Genomic DNA, 18,512 nt, shown 5'->3' on the forward strand with positions numbered 1-18,512 from the left:
ATTTTAGGAGTACTCTTAATAACCATAATTATTTAAAAAATGGTGAGGATGCTGTCTGCAGTAAGACTTTATGAAATGTGTAAGAAGTGGATGCAAACCTTAGTGGTTTCCTCTGTGAAGTAGAGGAGTGTGCTTTCTTGTTTGACTGAAATGCCAGAAGCCTTTAGCTGTGCTTTGCAGTTCCTGCCTGTACCACCCATGAAATAGTACTCTTATCCCAGAAGAGGTACCCAGTACAATAGATATTAATTTGCATAAGAGGCTGTTTTCTAATTATGAACAGTTTGTATGTCCAGGGACTTTTGATTAGTGACGAATTGAAACTAGGGAAGAATATGAATAGCTTGAGGGAAGGAGGACAAAAATGAGAAAATTACAATAGAAATTGACAGGAATAAGATGAAAGCAATCTCTTTTAAAGTATTCTGTTTAAAGCATAGCAGAGAGAAAGTAATTTTGGGCCAAGTAATAAGGAATCATATGTTCATTAACAAGAATTACAAATAATTAGTTACTATTAAGACAAGTAAGACAGAAGATGAATTGAATTCTTTGCTGAGGAATGACTAGGAGAGAATAATAGGGAATGTGCAGAGACACCTCTGCTTTTTAAGGAAATCACCAGAGCCTTGCCTGTGGAAAATGTGTATATTTAAAATTTTGATTATTTTTCTTTTAATTCTGTATATGTCAATGTAACCTCCCAGAAAACATGAATATAAAAGAAAAAAAAAAAAGGAAGGGGCAAATCAGGACTAGCATTGTATGTGATACATAGAAGCTGTGGAGAAAACAAAGTAACAACAGGCTCTTCAGCACCAAATTCTGCCTTGGAGCTATTTTTAAATCTATTCTGGCAGAGGTATTGCTTGCTTTTCTGAGGTACATACCTTGGGGGGGGGGCATATCTTTATCTATGTCAGGTTGTAAAACCATAGAGGGTCATTTCTTTCCATCTCACATGACCTCATTATTCAAAGATTACTTTACCTTCTTTATCAAACCTCAGTGAATTCACAGGACTTAGCCTACAGCACAGGCATGTGTTGTACGTAGGCTTAAGTCAGGGCGTTGTAGTCTTTATTCCAAATTGAAATTTTAAGTGGGGTTGTTAGATTTTGTATATTGAAGCCTGAGACAGTCATGGACAGGTAAATTGATCATGAATAGATTTACATATGTGCAGCAAATTGGATGTGTTGGACTAGTCCATTGTGGGCTGCCGGATGTTCAGAATACCAACCGGGCTGTGTGACAGTACAAGAAAAGCTGTGTTTCATTTCCTGTTCATGTAGGACTTGACCAAGTAATACAGAACACCCGGAATACTTCTAGTCACAGGAGAAGTTCATATAAGCTAACTCATGTTACTAACAGAAGGTGGAAGTTCAATCAGCTTTTGAGTCTGTCTTGCAAATATATCCATGTAATCTTGTTTTGATGAGACATGTGTTTGTATCGTTGTGGCTATAACTGGGTTTGAAGATTACTGTTGTATCTGTATTAATTACAAGAAGATAGCAAGTATTTTATGCTATTTGTATTAGCTTCACTCAGAATGCTGAAATCCCATCAAAATGGTCACTATGTCTAAATTGTGATCTGGAGACGACAATTCCCATGACTCAGAGAACATTTAATCGTTTCAAATACTAGCTTTATTCTGTTGCTCATAATAAGAACCCTAACTACTTCGCTTTGTTGTGTGTCTTTTAATGTTTGCTAAAGGTAGACTGAGGCTGTAGCTCCAGGAGCAGCAGAGGCAATTTAGTAATTTGCTCAAAGAAATGAAGGTAAAGAGAGAACTCCCCCTCTACTTCCTTGCTCCCAGTTATGTGGTTCAGCCACCTTCTCTTCTCAGAGCCTTCTCTGAATCAGTCAGACGTACCAGCTCAGCGGAGAACTGCCCACAAGAAAGCAGAAGTTAGTGTTCTGCCACATTTAGGGAGCTGAGATGGCTTACAGAAGAGTCCGAGTGCCAGAGCTGGCAAAGGGCGAGAGAAGGGAGTGGAGGAAAGACGACTAGCAGGGGTGGACTGTGAGATGGGCTCGCTCTGACTTGTGAAACTGCACTGTCTGCTCACAAAGCCAAGCTGTGGCAGGTTGAAGGGGCTGGAGAGAAGTGTTTCAGGGTACTATCTGGTGAACAGAACGGGGCATTCTGATTCGAAATCATGCTTTTTCCGTGTTTGCTTTTCTGTCCCACGCACCCTTTTTTCTTATTATTCCCTCCCTCCCCCCGCCCACAGGAGACCACACAAATAATCAGTTCTCATTCAGTGTGTGGAATAATTAAGATGCAGAGGACTTTAATACTAATGTTGGAGAGACAAAATAGTGCACAATATTGGCACTAGGCCAGAATTGGGACATTACAGCTCTGTCAGTGAAGTTCCTGTTTGTCTGGCAGAGAGCTTGATTGAAATTGGTCATCTGAACTGCTGATTGTCTTGATAGAAGAAAAACCAAACCTGTATCCTACAAAGATTGAAAGATAACTGTCCCCTGAGTTAGGAATTCTGAGCTGGAACAGTGTTCAGTAGTATTTGCTGGTGAGAACTACCTTACTAGTTTTCTAATTATTCTACCTGAAATGGTGAAACAGCTTAAGAACTATTCTGGCACTGTGAACAAGGAAGGAGCACTCCATAGCCTTTCCAGAGCCTTTAGCAGTATTTCTGCAGCCACATGCTTCTGAAAGCCACTAGAGAGCTGCCCTGCAGATTCTTTTCATACTCTGTTCTAGGATGCCTTTAGGTGAAGGCAAACCTGCTTATTTGCTGATAGATATTTATTTTCTTTTAGGACTACATCTGTTGATCAGTGCTGGGTTTTGCTTTTGCTGGATGGTCCTGATGTATGATACTATATTTCTTTTAATCAGAAAAATCTTCTGAATTAATTGTAATATATGAAAATGTTCAACTTGTAGAATGTGTTTATCTGTTTATGAGCGTTAAACAATTGGAAGAAAATGGTTTAATGAGTACTACTGCCTTTTCTAATTTATTACAATAATGTGTTGAATCTTGTTATAGGTATGAATGGCTTGTTATACTATTCATTTTATTTAGAGCTCACTGTGATAAAAATATAAAATAAATCTCTCACTTTTTGTTTTTGTTAGACATTAAGGCTAATCTATACCACTACAGCAGTGCAGAGGAAAAATGTAGGAGCCTCAGGACCTGAAAAGTACACGGAGGCATTTATTAAAAAACAGATTGAAGAGTTCAACCTAGGAAAGAGACATTTAGCCAACATGATGGGAGAAGATCCAGAAACTTTTACCCAAGAGGATATTGATGTAAGTACAGTTGCTCTGTTGGAGAAGTAATTTACTGTAGAGTTTCAGATATTGAAAGCACTTTACTTCAGCATGAGCCCCTCAGCTCTCTGTGAATTTTAATCAAACTGTCAGAATAAGAAAGAATGCTACTATACATTGCAAACATTGCAACTGTGACTGTGAATAGAGATTCTACTTCTGCTACCGTGTGAGGTCAGACATCACAGTATACAGCTGTATACCATATCTTGCTAAAGCACAGTAGGTTCTTTTTAAAAGTACTAATGGATAATCCCCTTGATCTGAGGTTATAAGAGGCACTGTAAAGGTTTATGTAGCACTTCGAAACGTTTACCCACAATTTGACCTGCTGTGTATATTTAGGTCAGGTTTTCTTGTGTAATACTGTGGTTGCTGGTAATGCAAATTAAATTTTATAGGATGTTTTACAACTAACACTCTGATTTAGCTTAGGGATTTTAATATAGACGTGAATTTAAGCTCGTATCAGTAGCTTGAAACATGCTATTTTATTGCCGTTCCCTCTGACAGCTGACAGATGGGTGGCCTCCTCTTTCTCTGTGTCATTTAGGCTCATGTATAGATATGCTCCCTTTCACTCAGAAAAATGTTTTGTTGCTTGGATTATTTTTTTTTTAATGTCCCACCTGGTCTTTACTTCTGTCATTTCTGTCTTATCACACATCAGAGGTAGGGAGGAGAAATGTCATTTGGTGACATTTACTCTTAGGTGAAGCTGCATGAAGTCTCATGGCTGAAGCTTTCCCTGTGCAGCAGCAACACTATTACTGTAACTGTGTCAGCAGAGTATATCAGCAGGGCCCTTGGGGTAAACCTGTAATGTAGCATGTGCCAAAAGAGAGGTACGTGTGGTTTGGTTTTTTTCAGGGTAAGGAGATTGTTTGTTGCCTCTCTCAGTGGCAAAATTCTGTCAGCATAGCTGTGTCCACATAAGAGGTCTTGACAGTGTGCTTATGCCAAGAAAGAACTACATCTGTAGGTGGTGATACAGGCTGATTTCAAAGACACTTGACAGACTTCAAAACTTAAGTTCTGAAAACTTTTCTGAGAATAAGCGTCAAAGTAGGGAAGAGACACACAGTTAATAGCCTGCTGAGAAAAGGCTGAAATGAGACTTGAGTTTTATCAGGTATCAGAAAATCCATAAGGGAAGGTTGACTTCAAGTTGAAAATCCGTAGGAAATCGAGCTTTATGAATACAAAGCTCTGCACTGATACTGCGACTGCTTTCATTCAGAATCACAGATATCACTTTGCTCTTCTACAGACAAGTGCCAATGCAGAGACCCTTCCAGTCTCAGTGTACAGTGGATAAGGTCCTGTCAACAGTAAAAGTATTAATTGAGGCAGCTGGGTTAGCAGTAACAGTAGCCTGTTTCTTACATTGGCATTCTTATTTCTGTACGGACTACAGAATTTCCTTTTCCTGTATTTTTCAAATTTTTTTTTCTTACCTTTAATGACTGTTATCTTACTGAGTTACAAGAAAGTATTCATACACAGACCTGCCACCAGAATAATACCTCCCTTGTTAGTACAGTACAATGAGGATGCTAATAGTTCAGTTTGTTTGCCCGAAAGGTTAATGGTAGGAGAATGTGTTCATCTGCAGTCTGGATTCCTTCTTTTGATAGAGTCTAGGGGGAAGGCTTGCAGACAGTAAGACTGCAAAAAATGGAAAATGACCATATCTACGTAGTGTTTTTTTTCTTTATGAATTCACAGCGCTAACATAGTTTGCACAAAATTAATTGAGCTCCATCATTAGTAAAAGCAGATTCATTCTGGAAATGAGGTTTTACAAATGCAGTACGGGTGACAAGTACGGGAGTGCTTTGCAGACTCCGTTTCTGAAAAGATGGAGAAGTGGAGACAAAAGAATAGTGTTTTGTTTGGTGATACCAAGTATCTGTGGTACGTGTTTGATTTCTTCATATTCCATCAGGTGTTGGAAAATACTTAAGAGTGTGTAATAGTGTCTGCTATGCATAATTAAATTTCTGTTATAAAAATATAAAAGCTGCTTAAGCACTGGCAGGAGAATTATCAAGCTTACATTTCGAACAGTAATAATTCTTTCTGATGAGTGCTTATGTACCTCCATGTCTTCTACTGTTAATCAGTCTGTACAGTGTATTTCAAAAGTAGACATCGTAGGATTCTGTCCTTCACTGGAGTTTTAGGTATAGTTTAATAAAAGCTAAACCTTGTGAAGTTTTAAACAGGAAAATAAGTTGACTGACTTGCTAATCCTTCTGGATGTTGTGGAACCAGAATTGCTTTTTACTGATGCTTTTATTTAGAAATGAAAAGTTAAGCTTTGCATTACAACTGTATTTCTGGAGGAGAAAAAAAAAAATCCAGCAAATTGATATATAACTCTGCAGAAGTCTACCAATTGCTTTTTAATTGGTATTATAGACCTCACTCTGAAGCTAGGATGTTTTATTCTCCTATGTGTGAATATGTGCTATGAAGTTTCTCTAATTGATTTGCTTTGCCCATTCCATTTGATGTATCATTTTTCACAATATTTCATAATTTGTGCTCATTTCTAATGAACAGAGTCGTTAGGACAGGCATGTCTAAGTACAACTGACAGCTAACATTAGGTGCCAGATGCAGTTTATAAAGCTATGTAGAACTGCGGAGAACAGTTTAAATAAATTAGCACCTGTACATTAGTCTCACTTGCTGGTAATTTATAAGCGAATCAGTAGAGATGACATTTAGGTAAGTCATTGATCAAGTTAACAGCTGCATACCCACTGCCCAGCTGGGATACCTAATTAATAGAGATTGCAGTCCTGACCTAGTGCTTTTCCCCAGTTGAGTCTGTAATCCTTTTATTTTGTGATTTAACTTTAACTTATGGTTGTAGTAAACAGCCCACCGTCATTTTCCCATGTCAGTTGTACTGACATGGGATATTCTACTTTAAAGCTCAGAAATCTAAGTAAGATTAATACAAGAAAAGCATCTTAATCTTCATGACCTATTTATATGTCAGTATTTTTATTATTCATTTTTATGCAGTCACTAAATGCTCTCCCAGATATGAGCTCGTCATAAAGCAATACTCTTACCCACTAAGAGTTAGTAAAACTCAAAAGCTAGAAATCTCTGTTCATTTTCTCTTATTGTCAGCCTTGTGACCTAATAGATTGTTGTCAAGCAGATGGAATAATTTGAAGCTAAAATATACGTTTATCTTCACTAGCGTATATATTGTTTCAAAAGTACCAGTGAGGTTGTGGCTCAGCATATCTGAGTTCTAAATAACATTCAAATTTTAGCAATGTAGAGTGTTAGAAATGAGTGAATATTGGCATATGTGAAATGTCAGAAACATTATTGAGCACAAAATGCATTTCTGAACTTTCTGTTGTCTGTAAGAGTGTGTTGTCCAGTATTGTCCTTACAAGAAATACAGGATTTTGTATTGTTTTTTAAATAGTTGAATCTAGGATGCTTTTTTTTTCCAGTGGAGCCAAACTCTGCATCAGTATTTTCTTACTTCTGCATTGAAGTCCATCTGAACTGACGACTGCTTTATTTTTATTTTTTTTTACTCTTTTGAATACTGTTCAGTGTTTTGAAAAGTTGAAATGAAGATAGAAATAATAACTGTTTCTTTCAACAGCTTTTTGGGGTGTTTTTTTGTTTTTCTCTGCAAGCTCTGGACAAGACACTTTTTTTTTGTTTTGAAAATTATTAGTTAGTATAAAAATAATGTAATATTAAAAGAAAGTGTATTGTTTTTTTTTCCCAGGTGATGTGGTTAAAATGGTTTATCACTGTGAACTTGAATTTTATTTCTGTTCAAGCTAGAATTCAGTTTTAGATAAAGAGTGACAAGTGATTTGGGTTTTTTCAATATATTTTAGTAGCTAGTTGTTAGAGCAGGATTTTGGTTTACAAGGTTAAGTTAGGTGTGTTGCTGCTTTTTTTTGGTGTTAACCTTTTCTGCCTTGTTAACTGAAAAAGCTATTTCAGAGTTAACATTTCATGTCCTATTTTTCTTTTCATTCATTCCTTGTTCTACATCAAATGTTCTGGATTTTGGATGCTGAACTTTTAAAGAATACTGCAAGTGTGGTTAGAAAGAAAAACAGCTGTTCCAGCAAACATCTCAGTCTGAGAAATGCTGAAGTACAGTGGCTAAATAACGTGATTCAAGAGGCAAGGTTTAAGAAGGAAAGTGGCTCTCGTGTGGTCAAGTTGAGGAATAGAAGCTGAAACAGCTACCGCTCAGGTGTTTCGTTAAAACATTACAGCATAAAGAGTCACTTCTCACCTCAGTGTTTTGCTGATTAAAGGTTTGTGTATATTTATAAAGGAATGAGCTGGATTCTTTAATCCTCTGCCAAAAAGGATGCTGCTGCAAGGAAACCCCAGGATGGAGGTTTTTTGATTATTTTTTCTTCTTTTTTTTTTTCCTCTTCTTTCCTTGTTTTCTACAAAATACCTTTCCTCACTGAATATTACTTTGATAACTATCTTTGCACATCATTTGAGCAATGAAAATTAGTGGAGTGTTTTGTGTTTGAGCTGTAGATTCAACAAAAGTGTGGGAAGACCCTTGGGCAAGATCAATTTGCCCTGCCAAATCTCTCCTTATGGTGGGTTATTTAAGGACTGCCTCAATCTCCATCCCCTATCCCAGCATGACTCAGTCAATTCTATTTGAATTAAAATGTTGAATTTTTAATTTCTCAAGACATTAAAAAAAAAAAAAAGTGACGCTTAGTGACCCAGCTGAACTTGTTTGATTTGGTGTTAATCTCTGAGAAAGTGAGTGAACACAACTTCTTGGCTTGTAGATAGATAGGAAGGGAAGGAGGATCAGAAGTCAGCATATGCAGTATGCACAATGAAGAGGGTAAATGAGGGTGTGGCAGGTATACTGAATTTGCATGACATGCCACATGCAGTGCTGGACAGATTATTTAATAAATTGGTTTGCATGTTTGAAGGACTGCCAGGTATGAGTTTTTTATAGGGGTTGAAGCTTGTTCTCATTATTCCAACTGGCTTGAATTCAAATTTCTAGTTGCAAGTAAAAGACATTGTGGTCCTGTGGGCAGTATACTGAATCATCTGGTCCCTCAATAAGTAATGATAGAACAGGATTCCTTTTAGTTTGTTACAGGAATGTTAAGTTCACCAATGCAGTTTAAGAGCTGTCTGATGTAAACCATCTTGTTACTAATGTGTATTCATTATGATCTGCTATTTTTAAAGGTGTGACGATTGGTTTTTTGTTTGTTTGGTTTTTTTTCCTGTGTGGATCAACAGTAGAGTTTAAACAAAACACTTAGAAATCTTGAAAGGTAATGGCTAATTTTTTTTTTTTTTAAGTAACTCATAGCAGAAGCAGGCTGTACCCATTCCACCCTTTTCCAGTAGTTTATGTAATTATTTTTGGAAACACCATTCTGTTACTAGGTACCAGGATTTTTAATCGTGTTTCTGCTGAAAATAATTATGGATGTTTCTTTTTTAGAAAGTCATGTTTTATTTCTAAAGACAATGGCAACAGTGTGATTTAACAAATAGAATTGTAAAATAGCAGCCCAGAACCCATGGAGGCTAGAGTGGGGTGAATGAATCTTGTATAGCTGAAATGGTGGCCTGAAGAAAGTAGTTCAAGTCAAGACTCAAGTCTAGAGTTCAAGTCAAATTGAGCACTAGAAGAAGGATATGGGCCATGACCCTTAAGCTGAAAAGCACTCCTGGAATGGAAAACTGCAGTTAGATCTAGAAGATTTCTTGGGAACTTCTAGCATTTAAACCTTGATTATAAGTTTTAAGAGGGATGTTCACCTGCTTTTTTTTATGTTCAGGACAATGCAGAATGTGCAGTTAATTCTCTACAGAATTTTGACTCGAGACATGGAGATTCCTGAAAGAAAGCCTGTATTCCAAATCTGAAGGATTTGTTAGAAGATTTTGGGGAAATATTTCATGATTATTTATATGCTTCAGCTGCAGTTTGGAGAGACTAATTCTGAAGTCATTCCTAAGGTTGATGATCCACCATCTTATTTTATTGCTAGTACACATGGATGTTGTCAATTACAGTTTTTCTGAAATACTCCTTTTCTACAAAACCAAAACATCTGCATATACAAAATCATCTTCTAGAAATGAAGCTTCCAAGAGGCAGACTGACTTGCTATGTAGTTACTAAAAGTACAGTCTGAGGACACAGCTATTTAAAATTAAGAAGAAACTTCTGAATAAAGTTTGAGTCTGTTGCATCCCAGGATAGTTCCTAATGGGGCGTAAAGACAAATACCCCGTCCTTGATTATATTTCCATAAAAAGGGAGAAGGCAGGAAGACTCTATTTCTTTCCATTTTGGAATAAAGTGAACTATTGTTTTTTGGCTAGCTGTTGTGTGGAGAGCTGAAAGTAGATGTTAGGATTTCTTAATGCAAGGTTTGTTTATACTTTAGAGTGAAAGACATGAGTAAACACTCAAGCAATATAAAATAAACTTTTGATGGCCACCACTCTCTTCATTATAAATGTTAAATTGTTATAGTTGGCATTTATTAAGATGTCATAGTTACAGTAACTGTTTTGACTGAGATTCTGGAAATGCTTGTATAAAGACTATGTCTTAAGTACACACACAGTCAGTCTCAGTATCCTGTAATAAATTCTTTTAATATATTCTATAAGGTGTTTGTTTAACATCATTTGGCTCACAGCAGATTTCTCTATTGTCATCATAATTAATCCCCATTTGTTCATAAATAGGTGTTCACCTACTGTGTGTATGCATAAAATGCCCATTGACTAACAAATGGGAATACAGTAGTCACTAAGAGAAACAAAATTACCATTTCATAAAATCAAGTTAAGCCTTTTGTTTGCTTCAGAATTCTCAAAATTTCTGTTCAGAATGCCAGTAGGGGATTAATGAAAGTAATAGGTTAGGTCTTTTTACACTCCATGCATATTAAATCGGTTGAAGCACTGGAAGTCCCTGGAAAAAATTATCAGCAAGTAATAGTCCTAGGGTAGCCTAACCAACAAAGAGACATTCTTTTTAAGAGAAGATTTTAAACTCTGATTTTACTGTAATTCTACTTTTCCATACTGTCTAATGGAAATAAAAATGAGACCACTGCCAGAGGGGTTTATTTGGTTAGTCCATGTTTCTATACAAATACAAGATTTCTGTCTTAACCTCTACTACTGTCTGAAGTTGGCTACACTTGCCAGACCCCTACATCTGGGGGGTTTTGATGGCTAACTTTTTCTGATTTTTTTTTTTTAAAACAACTGGGAATAAACAGCTCTCATAAATGCATATTTTTGCTTTATTAAATTATGTTTTAGTTACATTGAGGAGGGAGAGTAAGATGATGTTGAACAGAAATCCATGTCATTGGGCTTAACCTTGTAAGGTGCTTTGCCTTACGTTTTACCAGAATGATTTGGAATATTGGTATACCTTCTCTATTTGTTGGAGGCAAGTAATGCTAACCTTATACATCACATTAATAGTGGTATATATTGGTTAAGTAAAAGCAAATGAGGTACTTAGTAAAAACAGTGGTAAACAATGAGTGTGTAATGGATGTCGTAAGTTTTTCTAAATTCTTTTAGAAAAAAATCTGAGGTATCTAAGGAGATCTTAGAAATGTTAGGTATCTAAGGAGAAGAAAGATGGCATTTAAAAGTCTTTCTTCTCTGAGCAATTAGTTTGAGTTCAGCAAAGATAGTAGTGATTCACAGTTGTTTCCAAATGCAGTGATCAATGAAACGCTTATTTAGGCTATGTAAAATATCTTCTACTGCCACAACAAACATTGGTCTTAGACTTAAGAAACTGCATCTGTAGAAAATGGGATTCTAAATGTGTAAAACTTTGCTTGGTCCAGTTACTTTAAATAAAATTTCTGTGCTTAGGCTGTCAGTAGGCACTGTTAACAAGCACTGATATTTTCAGAAAAATGAATTAAATGTTGTGATTTCCGCTAGAAGTCACAGCACTTGAAATTTCAGGGGAAAATCACTGTGTATAAAGGTGGTCTTTGCACTTGGGTAGTTCTGGTAAGTTGTGATAAATGCATACCATAAAAACTAAACTTTGCAGAAGAGGGTTCACTCATTCTGATATAGTAGAGTACAGCCTTCAGAATGAGATTTTACTTTTCCTGAGGAAATTATTTCCTTTTCTTTTCAGCACAGCAGATACGCAGCCCCCTTTCTTACTGATTTGGTTGCCTGTTGTACAAAAGTTATGCTATTTTCCATACAAGAAAGTACCTAAGAAACGTTTTGATGATGCTTTTGTGGAAAAAAAATTACATATATGTTCTCCGTTTTTGTTTTCAGAGAGCTATTGCCTATCTCTTTCCTTCTGGATTATTTGACAAGCAAGCCAGACCCATGATGAAGGTAAGATTTTTAATTTTTTTTTTTGTTGCATTTCTGAATAACTGTAGCATAATATTTTCAGTAACTATTTCCTTTTGCTGACATTTGTTTGTTTATTTACAGCATCCTTCTGAAATTTTTCCAGAGCAGAGGAGTAAGTGTTTGTAGATATTTTTTTTATTATTATTATTTCCAAGTATTAGAATTTTTGCATATTTAGAATTCCTTATTTTCACAGATTTACTTTTTTCCCAATGTTCCTAGTAACCGCGAAGACATGAGCAGTAAAAGCCTGATCAGATATTCTAGTTTTTGGGATAAAAAATACTGGAATACCAGTGGTCTTTTCAGACATCTTGTTAACTGACTATAGATAAATGTTTTTCATTGTTTAAAAATAAACAATAGGTAGGATGACGTACAGAATCTGTTGAAGTCACAGGAAAACCTTTTGTTGAATTCAGTAGCTTTTTGTCAGAGCTGTCTATCACAGCCATAAAATATTCATTAATACTATTTTAAACCAAAAGTTTTCCTGGTAACTTCATTGCTCTAAAAGCAGAGAAATTTCAGCTTTCAAATTGCCTGTTGAGAGAACAGGGAGAGAGGAAATTCTCCTTAATGTGTCTCAGTTTTGACCTGAAGGTCCTGACTCTGCACTTGTGTCCATACAGTCTTTGGTCTTGCTCCTGAGACACTGTATGAAATCCCAGTTGTCAGTGATATGCCAGTACGTTGGTCAGTGAGAACTTCACTGAAATTGCCAAATTAATTTTGCACAGAACATTTAAAACATATGTCAAAACCTGTTGTCCACTTTAGACTCAAGTTTAGTCTGAGCTAGCAGCATGGGTGTGAAATTCTACATTAACCGAGCTATCAAGTCCCAGGTGGACACTTCTGCTTATCGGTGAAATCTTATAATTTTCTGTCCTTCCTTTTCCTGCTCCTGGAATTAATTGATACTTAACGGTTTTGGGGCTTTGTGTGTCTTTTGGAAAGCTGTCTAAATTTTGTGAAATTTTGAAATTTCAGCTTTCAAGTGGTATCATACATTATTTTCTAACTTCACAGTATTGTGAAGTAAAAAGTAGAAAGTGGAAGGGTAGGAGAGAGTTAATCATTATGCATTTTTTAAATAGAAGGGCTGTTTTATGGCAGAACTAAGCTACTATTCTATATGCTTTCAGGACTAAAGAATTCTTTGAAATGCTAGTTGTGTCCTGAGGAGTCTAAGAAATAATTAGTATAAATGTGTATCCTTTATTCACATCTAAAAATAATACTTTCAATAAGTATCACTTTTAAGGCAGCTTTGTCTTGTCTATGCATTACGTCTTTGAAGTACAAAACCATAAATTTATACTTCAGAATGTTCCCTGAACGGTAATTTCAACAAAATATGCTTTCACAGCTGCATACATGGAAATTCACACGTTCCACTAGTAGTGTGTGTGGATAAAAGCCCCGTGTATTCATTCTGTTCTAGGAAGTTTTGCATCTTTAAGTTCAACTTCTACCATATTATGTCTTAACATTCCTGTGCTTTTTAGACAGGTTCTTGGACTCTTATCTTTGTCTATAGCTTATAGATAGCTTCATTTGAAGTTCACTGGATAAAGTGGTTGGGAATTTCTCTATAGTTCAATTTGTAAAAAGCTCTCAGGTTTTTATTTTTGTCACTTTTCTTTATTTGGAAAAGATCTTTGTCATGTTATATATGTTTGGGGTTTTTTTCCCCAAAGTTGAGATTTATTTGTCCTTAAATAACATTTTTTAATGAATAAACTATTTTTAATGAATAAAATAAACTGGTTGTGATGAATTATATGAAAGGTATGTTTTGTGGCTGAACTGATTATGTAAACTATAACTTAGGTCTCTGTATTTAAATATCCCAAACGTATTGACATGAACGAGTCCTAAAATAGCCCAAGTTCGGAATACAGTTGTGTTGTCCACAAAAGACAATTGTACGAATACTTACTTTAGTTTAGACATACTAATAAAAATTTTGCTCTGGGTTTAAAGCACTCTTTTTCAGAGCGGTTAATCTTTCATCTTGCACAATTGTTGTGTAGATTTCAGTTGTCTCTTAATTTGTGCTTCTTGCTATTCTAAAATGGATACTTCTATCTGTAATACCAACTATACAGTCTTTGAAAGTTTATTTAAGATGTACATGAGGGATTCCCTCATGTTAAACAATATTTAGAAATATTATATTAAATATTTGATTATAATTGCAGATGGAGATTGTTTTCCTGTCTAATCTTGTTTTTCATTAGAAATCCAGTGGGGAGAAGATGGCCGACCATTTCACTTTCTCTTTTATACTGGCAAGCAGTCATATTATTCATTAATGCATGTAAGTATGTTATAATCTGTAACAAACAATGTCAGCTCTCAGCCAAGTACATGTTATTCTATAGATGTGTATCAGGAACTCCTGAGTTTACTCATGTTTTCACAGTAGGCCATAATATCATCACTGAAGCTAAATGCAATGTATATTTTTAAGTCACGCTGTCCATTATTAGGGGCATTTTTATGTCATGTTTAGGAGAACAGGCTGCATAACAGTTCTTGCTTTAATTTTTGGTTTCTTTTACAATTTTGGCTGTGGACTGGGTTTGAGTAGTCTGAATGTTTTCTTGTAGGCTGTATCTGGTTAGTTAACATCAGGTTAGTAGTGGAGAATGCATATACAACAGAAATGGCTGGTTCTGGGAAAATTCATTGTAGAATAAAAAATAGTTTGTTTTTTTTTCCCTTGAAGGGTAAAGCTATAGGAAATGTTATTTGTGCTGACATTTAGTGTGAAGAAAATTTGCATTTAAACTGCTTAATTGATTTTTCTGAGACTGTTCCATTCATGCAAACTTAAGGCTTTTTCTGATTAGTATGGTTCCACGAGTAAAGGATCTGCATCTGTTTACCTTGATGAAAAAAGCTGTATCTAATAGAACATCACTAGACCCTGAGTCTTAACATGGATTATGAACAGACATTTCATATCTATGACCGTCAATGGCGCAAGCATTGTCTACCTCTTTAGAAGAATTTATAGAAAGATGTACATGTTTTTTATATTTACTTAAAGACAAAAGCATTAATAATGTATGCAGAAATATTTAATTGGGCAATCATGTCAGATTTTGTTTCCTCATTAGGTAGTCTTAAAAAGTTAGTTCCATGGTTAGTCTGTTGTCAAAAAAAAATAAATTTTATGTTATCAAATTCGGTGCACAGCTTTACTGAGTGTAGTGTTATTATTAGAATTATCTGATATTTATTTGAGTTCTGCGTACCCAAAGGACAAAATCCCCACTTGTCAGGTACATTTATTTCTTTGGGAGAATAAAAAAACACCCTCCCTCCTCTTTTTTTTTTTTTTTTTTTTTTTTTTTTGTTGTTGACCTTGGGCAAATGAGCTTCTTGCCCTGGCAGAAATGAAATGAATGATAAATGTAGAGTGTGTCTTTGCTGAGTAATGGAGCTGCAGCATAGGCTTTCCACAGAGGTTTTCTCCTGCACAGCCTGAGGCAGCCCGAGGACCCCTGCTGTTCATTTAAATAGGTATGTCAAATCTGCCTCGAAACGCCGCTGGTTTGATCTGTGGTAATATTTGTGAAGGTTCCATATGGACTTGAGCCCCCTGCAGTGCTAAGAAATAATGTACAACGCTTCATGGTGCAGACGCAAATTTTCTCTGAAAAGGGATGCAATGCTGCGTTTTAGCTGTCGGAGAGGATGATGGAGCTGACGCGCTAGGCCTGTCAACTTGTTACACGGATGGGTTGCACGCAGCGAGGCTGTGGAAAATCTGTGCCTTTTAACTTTTCTACTTAATCACGGTTGTAGCATTGCCTTTAGACTGTATGCTACATTAATTCTCTTCCTGCCTTCTGCCTTTCATCCCAAGTTTCACGGAAAAAAGTAAAGCATGCAGGTCTTGTAGAGGAGCCTTATCAAACAGCTGTCATCTGACAAGCCATTTGCATTTGTTTTGGCTGAAACAGAGCAACCCAAGGGCAAGATGTGTTGTTGCATTCCATCATAATGAAGAAATTACAAATTTTACAAGGAGCACAAGTTTATTTTTAGCTCTTCCTAGCTTTTAGAAAGACTATGCAAGCTTGCCTTGGAAATCTCTAAAAGAATAGCGTGCATCTTGTTTCTAACAGTGTGGCAACCACCTTCAAACAAATCAGTTTGACAAATGCGTTTTCATTAGTATAGTGTACTTGAGTGTTCTTTGACTGTTTCTGAATATTTTCATTAAATAGGCTTCTATAAACCTAAATCCGCTAAGTGAGGTTTAACAGGGTTGGTTTTTTTAGTCAGCCAAATGAAAGCTGAAATCTGCATGAAATTCCCAACATTGTTTTAACCTCTTATTAGACTAATGTGTATTTAAGAAAATGTATTTTTAAGTCTCAGAGCTAATTAATTTGGATACGAAAAAAAGAGTTGTATGTTAATACAGTCTAGTGTAAGTAGTCAATCCCATTTGAGGATGTCTTTTAAATTGCTACATTAAGTCTAAGAAATCGGATAAACATAGTATTTAGCTGAAACTTGTATGCCATTAATTACTACATAGATGCATGTGGAACTTGAATTTTATTAATTGCTACTAATATAACTGGTCACAGCATTATTTGTTTTGTTAATGCTAATAAATAATGTTGTCCACTATAAAGCTTAACTGTGTATATTCACATCTATTATAACCGCCAATCTATATATTGTTATGACTTGAATATTAAATGAACTTTCATAAAGGATATTGCTTTATACTCCATTGTTGTCTTTGTTCTGCCTGTTGGATAAAGTTTAGCAATAGGGAAAAGGACAATTTATTTTTCTTCTGATACACAGAAGAATGTTTATTGCATGAAACATCATTTTACAAATACTTGATAGTATATTTGATCATCATTTAACTTAAAAGTTTTTCAGAGTAATATCATATTTTTGTAATGTGCAGAACAATTCAAAATGGTCTTTTCGTACCATTTGGTCTAGCAAAATAGTAATTTTATGTAATTGTGCTTCCTGTAATTTTTTTAGAAATACCAGAGGTTGTAGATCAGAGGTAAATGCTCTAGCAATAGAGCATTTTAACTCTTAAAACAACAAAACCTAAAAAACGGTGAAGTATATACTGTAGTTAAAACCACATAAGAAGCAAAGAAAAATGCAAACTGTGATGTAAAGTGTGGACTCTGCAGCATATTTTAACAAAAATGTTAAAATTATTTTTTTCCCATAAAAAAATTCTCTCCTTCTAGGTTTCCACCCGCTAATTTCTTCCCTAAATTTTTTATGCAGGGTAAAATAAGAATATTTTTTTTTTAAAGAGAGTATCCTTTTAGAAATCTGAAGTTTGATCTCCCTATTAGAAGTGGAAGTGTTTCAGTACGTAGCCAATCTTGTAAAATCAGCTATTTTGATTGTGTAATAGCTGAGTTTACAAGACACACAGATGTGTACATTCATGAATTGGACTATTGAATCCTGAAGTGATTAGTAAAATCTTCACCTGCCAGCTTTGAAAAAGCAAGTGTGTCTTCAGAAGCTTTCTTTAGCTGTTGGGGAGTGAAGATTTGTCAGACAAATTATTGGGCATTACATGTGACTCTTGATTTTGCAAAGGCTCATCCACATACTTTACTTCACATATGAGTGGTTCTTTTAGTCTGCTGACTTCATCTCTATACAGAGATTAAATCTTTGCATTAATTTTTTTTTTTTAATACTTCAGCCCAAAATTTTATTTCATAGGAGATGCAAGTCCACTTTCACTGCCAGAAGCATGCAGGAAATTATATTTAGTGTTTCTCCTACATTTGGAAGTATTTTAAAATACTACTTTTTGGTGTCGTTTAACTTCATCTCCTGTGTAAGCGTTCTTTGTATGAATGGACACGGTTACTGTAATTTAACCAGAGCAGTTTTAAGAGATAATTTTCATTCTTAGAACTTAAACAGGCTGTGGAGTGTTGGTGTTCTTTAGGAATACCTAGGGAGGGTCTTCACGAAAATCTTACTGTTCCGGCTGTTGTAAAGCTTTCTTTGTAGTTGTTACAATGAATTTCTAAGGCTGAAAACTGGTGGGTGGCAACCCACACTTCATTTTATTTACCTGTGTACATCAGTAGCTTCCAAATATGATGACAAAATCCTTAAGTCTACCTACCTTTAACTTGTGTCATGTTACTTGAAAATTCTTCAATTACTGTTTAGAAACAATTCTGACTATAGTCAGTCTGTCCTAAGGTAACAACGGTGATTCCCTCTCCCTGCCCTTTTTAAGGAACTGTAATATAGTTGTGTTTTTATTGAGCTCCTGGTTCGGGTATTTTTTTTCTTGAGCATTCCAGTAGATAAATGTAAATGCCAGAGTGTGGTGAAGATGATGGGTATTGGTGAGGAGGCAAACCGGAGACTGCTTTTGCCAGGTAGAAGGGTGATGCTGTATGCCTTACAAAGGCAAGAGGTAAGCTGAGAGGCTAGCAGTAAAATGAAAAACTTCCATACACATTTATAAGACCTACTAACCCAGTACCTTTTCTGATCATTAACACCAAAATATCTTCTTCGTGACTGATTTGACTTCTTCCAGACGCAGAAACTTGTGGAGCTCACAGGAATCTCTAAACCTGTTTCAGCTGAACTCTCCCCAGGTAGCTGAGGGACAACCACAATCCTCCTTCCTCTTCTCTTCCCTCCCTTGACAGTCCAGTGCAGAAGCTTCCATACTGATTCTTTTTCATGT

At 35.7% G+C, this 18,512-nt stretch overlaps 1 protein-coding gene across 1 annotated transcript in view; it reads left to right on the forward strand.

Annotated features, from left to right (window-relative positions):
* The window catches only part of MRPS9 (mitochondrial ribosomal protein S9), a 37,008-nt gene that overhangs the window by 6,258 nt on the left and 12,238 nt on the right, over positions 1-18,512 (forward strand). Inside the window, exons 2-5 of the mRNA XM_074560261.1 lie at positions 3,128-3,307; positions 11,687-11,749; positions 11,852-11,882; positions 14,017-14,096. Coding sequence (XP_074416362.1) covers positions 3,128-3,307; positions 11,687-11,749; positions 11,852-11,882; positions 14,017-14,096 — 354 coding nt within the window. The remainder of the gene's footprint in view (positions 1-3,127; positions 3,308-11,686; positions 11,750-11,851; positions 11,883-14,016; positions 14,097-18,512) is intronic.

Source organism: Larus michahellis, chromosome 1 (assembly GCF_964199755.1).
Source record: "Larus michahellis chromosome 1, bLarMic1.1, whole genome shotgun sequence".
In the NCBI taxonomy this organism is placed as follows: domain Eukaryota; kingdom Metazoa; phylum Chordata; class Aves; order Charadriiformes; family Laridae; genus Larus; species Larus michahellis.